Source organism: Apostichopus japonicus, chromosome 8 (assembly GCF_037975245.1).
Source record: "Apostichopus japonicus isolate 1M-3 chromosome 8, ASM3797524v1, whole genome shotgun sequence".
NCBI classification, from domain to species: Eukaryota; Metazoa; Echinodermata; class Holothuroidea; order Aspidochirotida; family Stichopodidae; genus Apostichopus; species Apostichopus japonicus.
Genome location: NC_092568.1, coordinates 38,889,612 through 38,907,172, shown reverse-complemented (window position 1 = coordinate 38,907,172; position 17,561 = coordinate 38,889,612). Strand labels below are relative to the sequence as shown.

The following is a 17,561-nucleotide window of genomic DNA, read 5'->3' as shown; positions in this document are numbered from 1 at the left end:
TTCATATTGTCAACACTCTTATTTGAGACACTATCAAAGGAAAAGGGTTAATTTACACATTTTGTATATCTGTTTTAACCGCCTTAATTAAAAACATAAATATCGGACAGACAAAGGCCGAAAATTCCGGAACATAAAGTTACTTCAAGTTGCAAAATATAGCACCAGATTGCATCTAAAGACCCTTAATTAATGAAACATTTCAAGGGGAGGGAGAGACCCACTCCCCTTAGACCCCTCCCCCAGTACAGCATTCACAAATAAACATCGTGCCCCATCATTAAGTGCTGTGCCCTCCCTGTGGCCCCAGATCGAATTGTCTGGCGACGCCACTACCTTTAAACCAGCCCCATTATGCATTCGACCTTGACGGTCTAAAGAATCTTGTTTTCGTACTATTTAGTAGTAAATAATCATACAATGACGACGTGGTGCATTGCCGCCAAAATTTGACCCATTTGCAGAGATCGAACGAATGAAAATTGAAGTAAACAAAGCCCTGTTGTCGTGTTCAATGGGGATTTAATGGCGCTGTGATCTGTTCACAGATTTGGTTCCAGATTGCAGGTTAGGTACAATAAAAATAATCTACTTCTTTCAGCTCAAGAATTTGTCGAGTGTGTGAAACAAACGGTTTTTAGGTACAGTTTATTTGATTAACCTTATTTATCATACATTTGATTGGATAGGCGATACCTGTTCGCTTCTGTGATTGGCTGTTCGATGAATCAGTTTCCAAATTGATTGGTAGATCACCGTTGCCACCGTCTGATCACGTCTGGAAAACCTTTTTAAGGGCTATTTTTGATACTATATTCTGCACTTGATTTGAAGATCACTTTAGCTGCTGACCAAACAGTCTCGGTGCAAGTGGATTGGGCTTGACAGCGGATCAGTAGTTTGGTTGTTTCTCTTTTCGTGTCCATGTTCTTTCTTGTGGAACTTTTGAAAAAGTAGTTATACATTTCCAGATTTCATCTTCAATTTCCGAATCTTGAAAATGTCTGCCGTTGCGAAGGTAAGTAAAAGTTTAATATGCAGAAAATATGTTCTGTGGTAGTAGTTGTAAAACCAAAACCAAAAAAGAAACTTTTCCAACCCATGTCCATGCTTTTAGATTTTGATCGATGAAAACACTTTGAATTGACTGTCAGTTAAATTCTTTCATTCTTTGTTCAGTAATATACCGCCTAAGCTGCAGGGGAGCACTATAAGTAGCCTCTTTAGACGACTACCAAAGTTTTCCCAGATTACGTCTGCTGTCTGCTTGACTGACTAGACAAGTTCGTCGGGTATATCATCGGTGACACATATTGTTGTATGCTTCTAAGTTCCAATTGGTTGTTCAACATTTATGTAATGAATTTGAAATACATGAATAAATCCTTAAATTGTTATAGATGTTAGGTACCTTCACTAAAGGAAGGCAATCAGTGAAAAATATATATATAAAGATATGATAAAATCAGAGGAAAACCTTTAAGAAACTGCTTATCTCCTGAACAAAACCTGCTTATAGTAAATGTATAAGCTAAAGGGCCTGAAGTTTCCATTCCAGTGGAATCTGATTCGTAGGCTTGTAATGAAAAGCTTCGTAAGTCAGCGAAATTAACATTTAGAAGTCATCTGTAAACTTCCCAGAAGAGGACAACAAAGGCATCTCTGTTATCTCACAGTGACGTGCGCAAGGGAGAGGGGGGGGGGGCTCTGGTAATCACTACATTCTATTGTCAGTTTAGGGAAATGGTTTAGTTGGTGGATTTTTGGTTTCCATTAGAATTAGGCCGTTGCTGCGCATACAGATGAACACTTTTGCCAATCACACACACGCATGAATACATAACGAGTATTAATCAGCAAAACCTTGTGTTTAGAGCTAATATAGACCTAATGTTATGATCTAAATATGCCTCAGATTGCGCCATTTGACGTTTAAAGTTTTCGTGGGGAGGACCTCCGGACCTACTTGCATGTGGGAGTCGGTTTCAACGAAACCACTTGTTATAAATCCTTCTTTCGATAATGGCTTTCCATATGAGTTCAGCCCCTATACCTAAATCAGTCGAGGTTTTGTTAGAATGTTCCCGTTCCCCTATTAAACTCTGTGATTTGTGTCGGAAGTGTTCAGTCAGGTGAGACGGGCAAATTCGAGGGACAGGGGAACATTTCGCTATGATTTGGGGGAGAAAATCTGTCAATGTTTTTTACAAACAGAATGAATTTTGATGATCTTATTCTCTACATGTTATGTACTGGGGATGAAGTACTGTACTCTATCGACAGTTATTTCCCATACCGGTACTAACATGTTTCCCCACCTCACACCCTTTTAGGCATTAAACTGAAAATTGGTGGGTCAGTGTGCCTTAGTGATGTTGATGAGGAACCATATGTGACATATGAACATGGGTTTGACTTTATTTTTTAAATGTGTGCGTGTGTATGAATTTGGTCGAAGGTCGCAAGACTAAAAGCAGCAATTTGGCCAGTACGAGCATATCAGAATAGCAAAGTGGTCGATAACCACGAACCCACGCATGATACCAGACTCTAGGAACGATTACATTGCATGAGTGGTTAACATCTATTCCGGTGGATACAGTTGATTGCTTGATCAAATCGCTGGCAAGTTACATTAAATATACAAAACTGTTCTTTTAGCTATTACGCACATTGGCGGCGATCATGGGGGGGGGGGCTCGGGGACATGTCCCCCCAATATTTTAGATGGGGGATATAGTATCTAATATCCCCCAATATTTGGTGGCATAGTTTTTTAAGCATATGTTTTGTATATTTTTTTATGATATTGCTCGTAATTTCAAAATAGAAAGTGCTTAGATGCAACATACAAGGCCTGGGAAGTGCCATTTCTAGCGATCTGGGAGGCATTTTCGGCCAAAGTTTTCTTTTGCGCTTCGCGCCAACTTATGGTGGCGCTACGCTTAGAAAGTCTGGGTACAAGCTTTGCCCCTCCCTTGGCAAATTCCTCGCAAGGCGCCTGTCTAACCGTGTCACAATTTGCTACTATATATGACCGAAAGTAGTTTTTACTTTTTTTTCCGAAATGAATAGCTAGGCGGACCGCATCCGTAATGAAATTTGGTTTGCATCTTGTGTATGAGTGTAAGTACGTACAATCATATATATGATCCAAATCGATATGGGTTCACTGGGTTTCCATTTGGAATGTTACCTACAAGATTTCGAGCCGCAGGTGCGTAGCCAAGGGAGGGGGGGGGGGGGGTGAAGGGTGGAAACCGCCCTCCCCCTCGAGCATATTTTTTTGGGTATTTTCTATGATATCTAAGTTTTATAGTAGCCGTTATAAGAGGTTTTAATATTTGTACACCATTAATTTAACTGTGTCTGAATTTTCGAAAATTCCTTGACCAACATTCCTCATCATACTTCCCTCTACACGTGCAATTTTGACCGGTCTGTTAGGGGTTGAGGGGGGGGGGTTTCTTTATTGGTTGTCCATAGATGAAATTTTGTGCAACATTATGGGTATGTTTTGAAGTGAATTTTTTATTCAAATTCTGAACAAATAATGGGCTTAAAACCTTGAAAAGTGGGGCTGACGGGTATTGTGGGGCGTTACGTAGAATTACCTACAAAAGCAATGATCCACAGGAGATGCAATGAGGTCGAAAATGATGTGTGACTGGTGACAATCTTGATAAAAAGTTATGAATGAAAAAAGAAACTATTAGGAAAAACTTGGTTCTCAGGCAAAAGTGTAAATCTGGTTGGTCATTTTCAAGCCCGAGAAGTGCCATTTCCGGTGATCTGGCGGGGGGGGGGGGGGCTATCAAAACCAGAAATGTTCTTTTACGCTGCGCGCCAACCAATGGTGGCGCTCCGCTTTGATAGTAATTCGCTGGAATCCAAGCAAAGGTCCCCCCAATATTTGAAACAGATCGCCGCCCCTGATTACGCACATGCCAAAACGACAGAATAGCCGAAAGTGGGATGCCCATAAGAGAGTAATGACTGCTTGAATGAATTGTTTTGAGCGTTTTAAAACAAAATGTCAAAGGTCACGAGTTCAGTCAAATCCTCAATTTAAGCTAACCCCGACACCCACAAGAAGAAAACAAAAAGAAGGAGTACAGAATTTAGAAAGCTTTCAACTAAAATAATTGTATCATTGTATGAGTTCGATCAAATATGAATCTATTGTACTTGGTTATCATGAGAAAGAGAGACGTGATAATTATGTGTCATCTTTCTTTGAAAATCAAAACCTCCTTGTTTTGTTCAATGACAAATAATTTCAATTGAACCAGCGAATGGAAAAATATATGTTTATTATTTTATAGTGGCAATCATCTATACTGTATTCGTAAGTCATGCAAGCGTCATCAAAATGGTACCTGTACTTCAATCGTAGTGTCCATTTTGGGTACTTTGCTCCTGCAGCGCTTCTGAGCAGTTTTTTTTAACTGGATAAAAGCGCTTTATAAATTCTTATATTATTATTATTTAATCGTGACGTCGACATTAGAAGCGCAGTTCGTATTGTTCGTGATGCGCCGACTAAATTTGGATTTTTATTTACAGATGTCAGCTGAAGAAAGGGTAACAACTTTCGCAGTTGCATTGAAAGAATTGCCAACAAGTATGCGGATATTCTCACTGTGTCTGAGATCTCTATATGCGGAGAAGGCCGTGAGTTCTTCATCAGACAAGGCCATTGCTATTAACGAAATCCGTGATCAAACGAGAAGAGATGCCATCGTCTACGTGAATGGAGTTTTGCCTCTGTGTACTCAAGTCGTAAGATCCATTCAAGAGTTCTTTGAGTACTACGAAGGGCTTGAACACAACGAATGGAAAGAATGTCTTCCTGACATCCTGGACGAAGTGAACGGATACCAACAATGCTGCACCGAGTTAGTCAAGATGCACGAAGATATGATGGTTCCCCTAAAGAAGAAGCAGGATAAAGCGAAGATATTGATCTCTGAGCTTAAGGATCTAAACCAAGAGCTGTCGAGAAAAGTACAAAAATTGGAAAAAGAAGCTGCCGACTCAAAATGGTGGGCTTCCATCCTTTCCTTTGTTCCTGGCGTGAATGCAATTGCTACGCCTCTTCTCCATATGAGCGCAAATAGTGATCTGGCTAAAGCAGTGGCGGAGGCCAAGCAAGTCGATATCAATGAGGCAGCAATCTTTGTGGTGGGCGAGGCCCTAATTCCAGCACTCTCAGCATTCCTAGATGGTCTTAATGCTGTTGCAGGTTTCTTCAATGTAATGAAAGAAGAGCTCACTACTTTCAAAAGCAAAGGAGAAAAGGCAACTCAAGACGCCAAACTTATTCATTACAAAATGATGAGAAAGAAAGCAGTGGAGATAAAAGGAAGCTGCAAAGAATTTTACGCCATGATTCCCGGAGTACGAACCGACCTACAGTGCATCCCAGAGAAGCCGGATGACCAGAATTATGTCGATAAATGGCTAATCAAGCAACAGGAACGAATTAAGAAGGAATATTCCCAACAGATTACGGGCCCGTTGAAGAAGATGCTCAAAATGTGAATGAACAGAGGATCATTTTGTTTTCTAATCTAATTCGCAACCTTCAGCAAAATATAATCGAAATGTCGTAAACTCCCATGCCGTCACAGATTATCACTAGCCATTGTTAAATGAAATGCGAAGTCGGCATCCCCAAGAATTTTCCCTCACTTGCCATGAGGTCAATTTCATATGCACGATATGTATAAGCTTTCTAAGATTTATTTAAAGGTCAATAACGCATACAATTCTGACTTCAGCAAACACTTTTATACGTTTGCTTTATTCAATAAATTTAAAGCAGTTTTAATTTAGTTTCGAATAGTATATCAACGATATTTAAGTGTTATGCGACAGTCGATGCTATAAGTTTAATCCCACGACAATGTACTTTCACAATCAAGTTTCATTTCAAATTATGAAATTTAAATTGGAAGATCCTCATTTGTGATTAAAGTTACTCTAACAAGTGTCCGGGTGGATATAATCGAAACAAATTTCTTAATATCTCAATAGACTTCACTTCAATCTCTGGAAGTCATTTAATAGTCTAATCAATGATGTTATATTCTACTTTTGAGAGATACTTTCAAGGTTTGAACAAACGCGAAAAGTTGCTCGAAAGTGGTTTCCTCTTTTTTCCCTCCATTTCATTTATTGTTCTTATATATGTACTTCAGATGTAACCATCCCCTTTTATTCTTTAAACTCTTCACTTTCGTAATCATAAATTGGCCTACAGCATTGATATGCTTCCACGTAACGAACAAAATAATTGTTATAACACTAATTTGCTCGGTCTCCTCTTTCTTTGTTGTTGTTTGTTATGAAATTAAACCATCTATACTGCGTAATATTGATGTATGTATATACGTATGTATATATATATATATATTATTAGAGAAAACCAGAGAAATAAGATATGACTCATAATTGACAAATAAGGAGTAAGTTTTAGAAAATATATTGGAATTTTCAGTCCCCCTGTGACCTTCGTCAGCAATACTTAGCAGTCGAATGAGAAGTACAAAATGTGACACAATGAAAGTATGACGCTAGATAAGTGTAAGTTGCAATGATGGAATTAAAACCAAATAAACCATGACTATACAGGAAGCGGATTAAGGAGCAAAGAACGGATTACATATGCTTGTAGAACTGATAGTTGTTAAGGGGTCCCAAGTCTTTGTTGAGGCCGGTGATGTGAGACTTAATACGAAAGATCCAATGGATTTCTTTACGTTTACGTTCAGTAGTTGATTTGAAGTCTGAGGCAATTAAAATACATTTTAGGTTTTTAGAGAATGACTATGAAGATTGAAATGTTCGGAAACTGGGGATCCTGCAAAATTATCACGAATAGATTTTTTGTGATTATTAAAACGTAAGCGGAATCGGGAGCCTGTTTCACCTACATAATTGCCCTCTTTGCAAAGTACACAATAGAAAATGTAAATAACATTAATAGAATCACAAGAGAGGGAAGGGGGTCTTAGACTAAAGTCAACATTGGGAATCTTGACCACGGTGCCTGGGGTAATATGGGGGCATATTTGGCATCTAGGTTTACCGCAAGGAAAATTGCCTGCGGAGGTGGAAACTGAGCGGGAGAGTCTGGAGGAAGTGAGAAGAAATTTAAGGTTGGGGGGTTGACGAAATGCTAGCATGGGGGGTACCTTAAACGATTCTCCTACGGACTGATCGTCTTGAAATACAGCAAATTCCTGTTTGATGGAGCGAATGAAAGATTTGATGAGGGGGTTGTAACTAACGAACGGGATGCGTGTGTTGGGACTTTTAGACTTGTATTTTAATAAGTCCTCACGGCTCAACTTGTCGGCCCTGGAAATACCCTGTCTAATTAAGTGAAGGGGGTATCCGACGTTCAAAAAATAACCAGTTAATATGATTCAAACACAACCAGGAAAGTTGTCTTTTCTCTATCTACCGTAAAGGCGAAAGCAAAGTGCGTGTATCGCCCACCATTCACGTGTAATACAAAGTAACAAAAGCACAAATAAACAAAACAGGATCTTTAAACTTGTTAGTTTTTCGAGCGGCAGAAACTTGTGTTGTCATTTTCGATTACTGCCCAGTGCTTTTAAAATGTAAGATGGGATTTAAAAATGAAACATTCATAATAACGTCCCTTCAAAACTTGAACATTTTGTGCTTAATGCTGGCTACCATTGCCTTATTTCGAGCGACAAACGAGAAATCATCTAGTTGTCTAAAACAGAACAAAAAACTTACCTCAGGTCAGCAAAGACAGAGGAAATGTTTTTTTTTCCTCATTAGTCAAACTGAGCGTATAGAACGAGATTGATCTGAACGAATGAACTTTGATTCGGTGATTGACACCTTTTGTCAAGATCCATGCGCCGTATACGTATAACTTAACGATTGTCGTCAAACAACAAACAACACAACATCTACATTTGGGCCAATTAAAAATATACATACTTGCATTTACCTACACACACATACTATAATATGTACTATATAGTAGATATGTATTGTTAACATATACCGTACTGTATAATGATTAACACAACCAAGCAATTTGACTACAATGTATATGGTTTACCAACAGGATTTGTAATTTAAGTTTGTTTGTTATATTGTTTTAAAGCAGAGCAATGTTTGTTTTTGAGAAATCATTAAAAATGTGTTGTTGTACAATAAGTAGATCTTTGTATGAGTTCGAATTGAATATATATGCTACACAGGTTATCATGAGGAAAAAGATATTTTTGTTGATGTTTGTACAATGCAAAATAATTTCATTTGAAATAACAAATTCAAATTTATGATTTCATTCTTGTTAGTGGCAGCATCTTTACCATGTCCGTCCTTCCAGAAAACGTTATATTGTTGTCCTCATTGTCAAAAGATACCGTTCCTTTCAGCTTAACCTTGGAAGTATATAAGCAGTTTGCATTGTCCGCGAAAAGTCGACTAAAGTTTTCAATTTGGTTTTCATTTACAGATGTCGGTGCAAGGAAGGGTAGATAGTTTCTCAGTTAAGTTGAAAGAATTGCCAAGGAACATGCTAATATTCTCACGGGGTCTTAGATCTCTGTATGAGGAGAATGCAGTAGAGTTTTCATCACACAAGGCCTTTGAAATCAACAACATTCGTGACCAGACGAGGAGAGATGCCGTCGTCTATATGAAGAAGGTTTTGCCTCTTTCTAGTCAAATGATAAGAGCCATCGAAGAGTACTTCGACGACTACGAAAAACATGAACTAACCGCCTGGAAATGCAAGCTTCCATGTATCCTGCAACAGGTAAACGGATACCAGCAATGTTGCACCGAGGTCATACGCATGCACGAGGATATGATTGTTCCTCTAAAGAAGAGGCAGGATGAGGCGAAGGTGTTGATCTCTGAACTTGAGGTTCTCAATAACGAGTTGATAAAAAGGAAACAAGCGTTAGAAAAAGAAGCTGCCAACTCAAGAGGATGGGCTTTTGGCCTTGCGTTTGTTCCTGGTGTGAATTTAATTGCCTCGCCTCTTCTCAGCAGTAGTGCAAACAGCGATATGGCTAAAGCGGCGGAGGAGGCCAAACAAGTCGAGATCAACAAGACATCAGCAGTCGTCGTAAGCGACTCCCTGATTCCAGCACTTTCCGCTTTCCTAGATGGTCTTAATGCTGTTGCAGGTTTTTTTAATATAATGAAAGAAGAGCTCACTGCATTTCACAGCAAAGGAGAAAGGGCCAAACTGTTGCATTACAACATGATGAAGAAGAAAGCAGTGGAGATGAAAGTAAGCTGTAAGGAATTTTATGCCATGATTCGGTTAGTACAAACCGACATGCAGTGCATCGAAGAGAAGCCGATGCACTCGAAGTTTTTCAGCGATCTGATGTTGCAAATTTTTAAGCAAAAGTTCTGATACGGGCGAGTAATATGTGGTTCAGGTTTTTTTTGTTGTTGTTGAAAGTCGCTTTGATCGGCTCAATTGCAACAGGCCTCAAAAGTGACCATCGTGAGCAGTGGCGTCGCCAAAAGGGAGGGGGCACGTGCCCTCCCAATAAAAAACCGTGTTCCCCAGGTGCCCCCACCCCCAAATGCGAGTTGCCCCCCTGTGCCCTCCAAGATTGGAATGTCTGGCGACGCCACTGACCGTGAGTCATGTTACTCAGGCGTGACAGAAAAAGGTTCAACCTGTCGAGGGAGAGTGCAAGGAGTGGAAAAAACCTGGGTTATACAGTGGAACATGGACTGATTTGATACTTTTCTACAAACCCTCACTGCATTCTGCATTCACAAGATTACAGAATTTAATGTTTTCCCCAAGAGGGCTCTTGTAAATGACATGTTTTTCTCCATCTATGAACTATAGCATGGCACTTTTTAATTACAGTTTTGCATCTTTCGTACAACAAAATGACACTCTTGTTATGACAACGGCACTTTTCATATCTATACCAGCGCACTACTTTATTAAAAGGAGCACAATTGAGGCTGTTAAAAAATGGGGGAGGGGCGGGGGATGGGGGAGTGATATTCGTTTGATATTTGCCTGAGATTCGAACTTTTCGTTATGGTAGTGTATAGTCATAGTCCTTCATAGGAAGTCATACGATTACCACGCTGTACGTACTCAGGGCAAGACCTAATTTCTACTACCGAGATATATTCTAATTGGAACTATATGTATAGGTTTGCATAGTATTAACTCAATGAAAGGGTTCATACATCCTACTTTCTCATTAATTGATCAATTCGTGCGTTTAAAACAAATGTCTATGCGGATGTTTAGGAGGATGTGCACCATATTATACGCATTTTACATAAAGTTAAGTTATATGCGTAAACGAACAATGCAAAACTGACTGGGATTTAACAACGGAAAAGAACCACGATATGTACGGCTAGACCGCCATTTATGGCCTTTATTTAATATAATACTCACCCTTACTAACAGAGAGTTCTCCGTTGTTCATATACTTACATATAAGAATCCGAAATTTCTCTTGATCCCTGCTTACAAGGTATGCAAGGTACTATGGCTTCCGGCTGGCGCACTTGTCTGATACCTGTTCTAGCCATACATATCTTGGCTCTTATCTAAACTTAAAATTACTCAGAAAAGTGTCTGGATGACTATAATCGAAGTATATACTTTCGCATTATGCACTCCACTTATCATAAATCCCACGAAAGTGTACTATATAGTCTGATCAATAATTGGTAGTTTATTAATTATTGACCAAGCTCGATTTTTTTTTACATAAATTCCTTGGTCCAATATTAGTAGTGTTACGTTGGAATGCGAGAGGTCTCGATAATTAATTTTTAACGAGACACAAGCCTGGGTTCGTTTCCGTAAGGAACACAGACAAATTGACGAGTCTAGAGAATTTGAATGAGAACGTAAACTATATTGAACAATGTTGTTTGAACCAACAACAACAAGTGGTAATTACAAATATATAGAAAATTACTCACAAACTTAACAAGATAGGATACACTTAAAACACGCTGGTCTCTTCCAACGGCGATATCCCTCAGCGGCCAAGACCTTGATAACGACGATTCTCGGTCCGTTGTACCGCGAAATTCACTGGTCCTCGACGAAATTTCTCGCGATCCCAGAAACAGCAGTCACCTTCTTTCCGGCGATGCTCCAAAATAGAAGACGGACTTCCAGCCACAATAGAGTGAAGCACAAGTCGAACTTCTCGCCGACTAAATATTACCAGAGTCAGTCCAAAATCAGCTTTATAGCCACCAACTCCTGGCTTAACGAACTTCCTCAACGGAGACAGAAATTCTTCACCTTCTCCGAAATAAAGACTGGAAAACTGTATTTTCACAGCAAAGTCCTCTTCAAACTTCTGAATGGAAGTGTAGAATCAATCTTGGTATCGATATCTCAATCCCTCAGAAACTACTGGCAGTTGAGCACTGACGATAAATAGTAGAATGGTATACTATGTGTCGTCGCTTGTATTCGTTCAGAAACTGAGAAACTCTCCGATCTGGGCGGGTTTTTATACGATCCGCCATGTCAAGAATCATCCAGATCTTTCTCGATACACCTGAGTAACGATTCGACCCAGTTTCTTCCTCCCCGGAAGTCCTTTGCATATCTCGCGAACATTCCAGATAATCCACGAAGATGTGTGCACAGCTTACACGCGATTTCACGTAATCCGATGTTAACCCGAGACCAGCGCGTCATCATAAGGAATATACCAGAACAATCGTGTACTATAACATTCTGACACGGTAACCCGACCTAATTTCTCAAATATTGATTTATCACGTAGGCAATTTCAAATACTTTCTATAATATAACATTAGGTTCCTCACTAGCAGTGACTAGCGTTAGGCTACAATGGGCCCTCTTAACACCCTCCCCCTTAAAGGAAAGTTTGAATGCAATGAAAACTTTCTTATCTCTTACATTCTGCTCTATCCTATCACATACTATATCATAAAATATGAACTTTGTTACACTTGAACAAATTTTCGTTAAACACTCATCAAACAACTTTTTAAGTTATGCATAATAAATAATTTTGAGTGTTCTTTATACACATGCATAGTGATATTATCTTTGTCTTGTCATATATACAATAAATTCATGTGAATCTGGAAAAAGCATCTGCCATCACATTGTCTTTTCCTTTTATGTGCCTCACATCAAGATTGTACTCTTGTAAAGTTAAACTCCATCTCATTAATCTCTGATTCTTACTCGTCATTCTATGTATGAAAGTGAGAGGATTATGATGAGTAAACACAAGCACAGAGTAGACGGTAGTATGCAAATATACATCGAAATGTTGCAGTGATAACAAGAGTGCAAGACATTCCTTTTCAATAGTTGAATAATTCCTGGTTTGAACACTCTGTTCTTTGCATTTTTGTCATACCATTGTTTCATTTTGGCTTGACCTTGCTGCAAATTTTGTCTGCCTGATTTCGTTTTAGGGAGAGGACCAACGCAATCAATAATGACTCTACTAAAAGGCTCATCAAAAGCAGGGATTGGCTTCAAAGGTGCTGGCGGTATTTTCTGGTTGGGCTTCCCAACCACCTGACATGCATGGCACGACCTACAGTAATCAGCCACGTCACTCCTGATTTTGGGCCACCAAAAATGTTTTAGAATCCTATCACAGGTTTCCCTGACGCCTAAATGTCCTGCCATTCGACTATCATGGGCCATGCTCATGACGTCACTGTGGTACACCTTGGGTACAACAATTTGGTGCACCACTTGCCATTCCTCATCTGCAGGCGCAACTAGAGGTCGCCATTTTCTCATCACCACGCCATTTTGTTTGTAGAAGCAGACAGGGTTATCTTCCACTTCTTGTGGGGTCACTGCCCCTTTAACTAAATCTATCAGTTCAGGGTCACGACTTTGTTCTAAAATCAATTTGTTGCGGCTCAAAGGATCTTCTTTTTGTACCTTTTGGTTATCTCCCGAAATACTTTCTGTGTCATTCAACACCTTAAAAAATGTGTCTTCCAACTTAAAGACATCACTCTGACAGCTCCCAGACACCTCCACTTCCGAGACTGCCTTTTTACTCATTGCCCTAGTTATTACACATGCAGGAAATATTTCATCTTCCTCGTGGCTACCAACATTAGAGGGCGTATTTGTAACAATGGGGTTAGGGAGAATCTTATCCCCTGCCAGGTCATTTCCAAGCATCATGGAAACACCTTTTATCGGCAATTCCGACATAACTCCAACCAGCACTTGGCCGGACACCAAACCACACTCTAGGTTTACTCTGTGTAAGGGAACACTGATAATCTCCATCTTTATACCATGGATTAATGCACACGTTCCAGTCGAACTCTGTTCACCAAAGGGCAACGTTTCTTCTAAAATGAGCGACTGTGAACAACCTGTGTCCCTAAAAATCTTAATTTGTTGTGGCGAAAAATCATCACTAATTGATATTCTACCCTCCATAATGAATGGTTGGAATTCCTTATTCACTTGATTTTTAGCAAATTCCTTCTTTTGGATTTCCTTGTCAATTCGATTCGAATTCCTCTTTGCGGCAACACATCCAACTGTATTAGGGGGTGATTTTGAGGATCCCTCCTGTTTTCTTTGAGAATTTTGATTTTGCAACAGATAACATTGTGACATGAGATGACCAGGTTTGTTACAATTATAGCAAGTAACTTGCTTTTTGAATCCACTCCCACTTGGTGGTTTCGTGCCCCAGAATTCCCTTTGCCGCTGTTTGCCTTTGAATCGGGTGTCCCTTTTACCTCTGGGGTTCCACCTGTGTATATTTTGGGTTTCTGGCTCTTAGCCTGGTAAAACTTATTTGGGCTTAGTTTGTGGGTCAGGGCATATTCGTAACAGTAGTAGTTGTCATTCTATATGTTTCTCTTTAGTTCTTTGCGTTTTCATTTTGTACTCAGACGAGTAAAGTAAATGATTAAACTAACTTGTTCTCTGTCGTTGGTTGTTGGTTGTTATAAACAATCCGATACCCTTCGAATCGAACCTTTCTTTCACAATTATATTCAGGGGTATAACCTATCCTTAACATATTTTCAAATAAAAAAAAACAAAGAAGTTGCGAATACACTACTTTCCTCTCTGTTCTTATATCGGTGCTATAGCCTAAAAAATATGTAAACTCTAGTTCAAGACCACAAGTTGTTGCAAACAGCTTGCGGTGTCGGGGCGAATACCTATCCAGGTTGTCGGCTAGAATCGTGGCAGCCGGTTTGTCTGGGAGGAAGCATAGTACTATCTGAGAACACGACGGATTATCATGCGACTCGACAAATCTAATTAGGTCTATGCTAATCACTTCTCAGATCTGAGATCCTATTTTTTGCGTCAACGGCTCTAAAATTGTGTCTACTTTCGTCGAATAACATACACTACACGCAAAAAAATGGAGTGTTGAATTTGAACACTTTCCAGGTGTAACCGTTCACCCTACACCTGAAGGGTTACTCTGACCCTGAGTAGGGTTACATAATTCATGTAGCGTGTATTTTTTACACCTGCAGAAAGTGTACTTTCAGTTCGAGCATTCCGATTGGTCGAACCTCCCATCAGCTGGATTCTTAGTGCAAGTTACGTGTTCAAACCACTGACAACATTTATCGTTACTAAATGTACTATAGTAACCACGGCCATATATACGTGCAAGCCACATAACGTTACGTATTCAGTGTGCGGTAACGAGCAACAATGGCATGGAAAATGACGTTATAGGAGACTGGGGCCTGGAAGAATTGATTGAAAAATTCGGAGGTATGTTTCGATATTACGTAAGTGAACGTGAAACGAACGAGATATGCTTAGAGACCCACGACTAAGTTGGGTAGACGAATGCATTTGAATCGCTTGCGTTACGTAGACCTAACGTTAAAGTCATACGATAAGTTAATATAATAGGCTAGGTGCTGTTTGTCATAGTCAACTCATTGTCAACGAATCTGTGTTACCTACATACAAGTAAAATTAAACGGAATTGCCTACGGACGGACGGAGGACTTTTGTCTAGGCCTTTTATGTAACCTAGTGCATTCTATTCCTTTTGGGCGTTAACCGTAACTTCGTATACCCTGCGAGTCACTTTTTTAAGTAGTAGTAGTAGCATGGTGACTTCGAAGTTCGGACACTTAAGACCTAAAACACCCCAAAACTAAATCTTCTGGTATAAATCACCAGAAAATATACTTCATATGGTGGGAGAATTGTGTTATAGTACGATACACGGCCAAACTTTCTTTCCTGCAAACTGTTTTCACGTTGTTTTCCAAGAAGATTCTTCGTGATTGTGGAACTGGTATTTCTTTGCTAGAGTATTGCGAAGTTCGGACACGCAACCCACAGTGTGGCGCTGGTGATAAAATTGGTGGCGCAGTTGCGCTTTCAGTAATTATTACAGACTTCATAGATCTTCGTCATTTTATTGACAAATATGTGAGTAATTTCTTGCACACGGGTCATTTTGGAGACAAAAAACTGTAGCTTCGTACTTTTTGGTGAAATTTGGCTCTTCCTGTAGGTTTTTATGGTGAAATCGTGTATTTCTTAGGGTGTCCGAACTTCGCAGTATGCCGAACTTCGCAATACTGACTATACTAGTAGGATATACTTACTACTTAGGCTATTTCAAGGCAATGCATTTTTAATAGCATCGGGCATGGGCCTATAGTTACGCTGGTACTATGCTTACTAAGGGATAAACATATATTCATGTAATGCAATATATAATTACCACTAATTGCCATTTTAGCTTGTAAGATGTAGGAAGTAGGCCGAAGTTGATGTGGATCGGTGATACTTTTAGACCTAGGCCCAACTATAATTTAGCGATATTATGGAAGTGATCTAGCTGTTACAGTTCATAGCCATCTACACAATTGCATGCAATGGGAGTGAGCATTGTTTCAAGCATTGTTAACATGATGCATTGGTTGTAAAAGTTGCCTACATTGTCTGATGAAAGTTTAATGCAAGTTCCTGTTTTGACAAGGAATCACTATAGGCCATCTGGCTTTCTAGTTTCAAACGAGCTTGAAGAAGACAACCACAACTGATTAAATTGTGTGCATTTTCTTTAGGAATGTCAATGTTTTGTGAGGGGTACATGTAAATAACTGCTTATGCTCCAAGAGTGTTTTAACACAACTTCATTATGATTGGAATTTTCTTTTCTTTTCTTTGTTACTTAGGTAGCATCAACTTGGAATTCTATTTGCAAAAGATTTCAGAAAGACCTCAGCAATATGTGTTACTTCTTGGAGGAAGCAAAATACATCCTTAGCAGTCATTTGTGATCATCGAGAGACATGCCCTACCCCAGAGGACATTTATGAAGCCATTGATGTTGCTTCAAATCATTCTACGGTGTTAAATCTGAATTATACCAAATTGCAAGTTTCGGTGCCTGGGAATTTTTCCAAAAAGTTGTCAACCAGTTGACTGGTGGTGTGAAGTGCAACCAGATTCGAGATTTTTATGCTTACCGTGCCAACAAAAAAGACAAAGTAACTGCAGTTTAGCAGTTGTCATAGACAGCACTCCACGTTTCCTCATCTCACGGATCAGAATGTATGTAAAGTTGTTGCTTATTTGGAATTGTCTTTGGGAAGAGTTGTTTCTATGTTTAATTTGGAATACCAAAGGTACGAGCCAACAACAAAGACAAAGTAACTGCAGTGTAGCAGTCATCAGAGACAGCAATCTACGTTTTCTCATCCCACGGATCAGCATATATCTAAAGTTGTTGTCTATTTGAAATTGACTTTGGGAAGAGTTGTTTCTTTGTGTTTAATTTGGAATACCAAAGGTACGAGCCAACAACGACAAAGTAACTGCAGTGTAGCAGTCATCAGAGACAGCAATCTACGTTTTCTCATCCCACGGATCAGCATATATCTAAAGTTGTTGCATATTTGAAATTGACTTTGGGAAGAATTGTCTATTTGTCTTTAATCTGGAATACCAGAAGGCATGCGAAAACAAAAAAGACCAAGTAACTGAACTGTAGCAATTGAAAATGTTGGCACTTTTAAGTTGACTTCATTCCACAAGACAGTACTTTTATAGCTTAAATTGTTTATTTTACATTTAATGGGATATAATATATGGACCTCTGGAATAGGAAGGTAGAAGGGTGTTTAATTGCTGAAAATCGCACATTCTGAATTGTTTGTGTTGTCATTGCTTTTTGCTCTCTCTTAAATGTACCTCTCTGCTGTGAGCGATTCAAACATGCATCCATATATTGTTTACCTAATTACTAGGTAATAATTAACCTAAAACCTGTATAAAATATTTACTAAATGGGTGCTACGTAAACTTCTCTGGCAAAATTTTACATAACAGTATTGTATTTGCGTTACATAATAAACATGTAAAACTGTACAAACCAGCAGTTAAGTCATATTTACTTAAATGTTTTAGTGTTTTTATTTCACATGAAAATTAAGTATAATTTTACTTAACCTGTGTATCACGTTTTTTGAGTGTAAGTGTTATATTTATGGGATTTGGGGTTTGCAATTTCACC

General features: G+C 39.1%; 1 protein-coding gene across 1 annotated transcript; it reads left to right on the top strand.

Moving 5' to 3' along the window:
* The first annotated feature begins 838 nt into the window (after positions 1-838).
* Positions 839-6,369, top strand: LOC139970918 (uncharacterized). The gene is made up of 2 exons (XM_071976986.1): positions 839-1,018; positions 4,567-6,369. The coding sequence occupies exons 1-2, from the start codon at positions 1,001-1,003 to the stop codon at positions 5,542-5,544; spliced, it is 996 nt and encodes a 331-aa protein (XP_071833087.1). The 5' UTR covers positions 839-1,000; the 3' UTR covers positions 5,545-6,369.
* Positions 6,370-17,561: the final 11,192 nt, after the last annotated feature.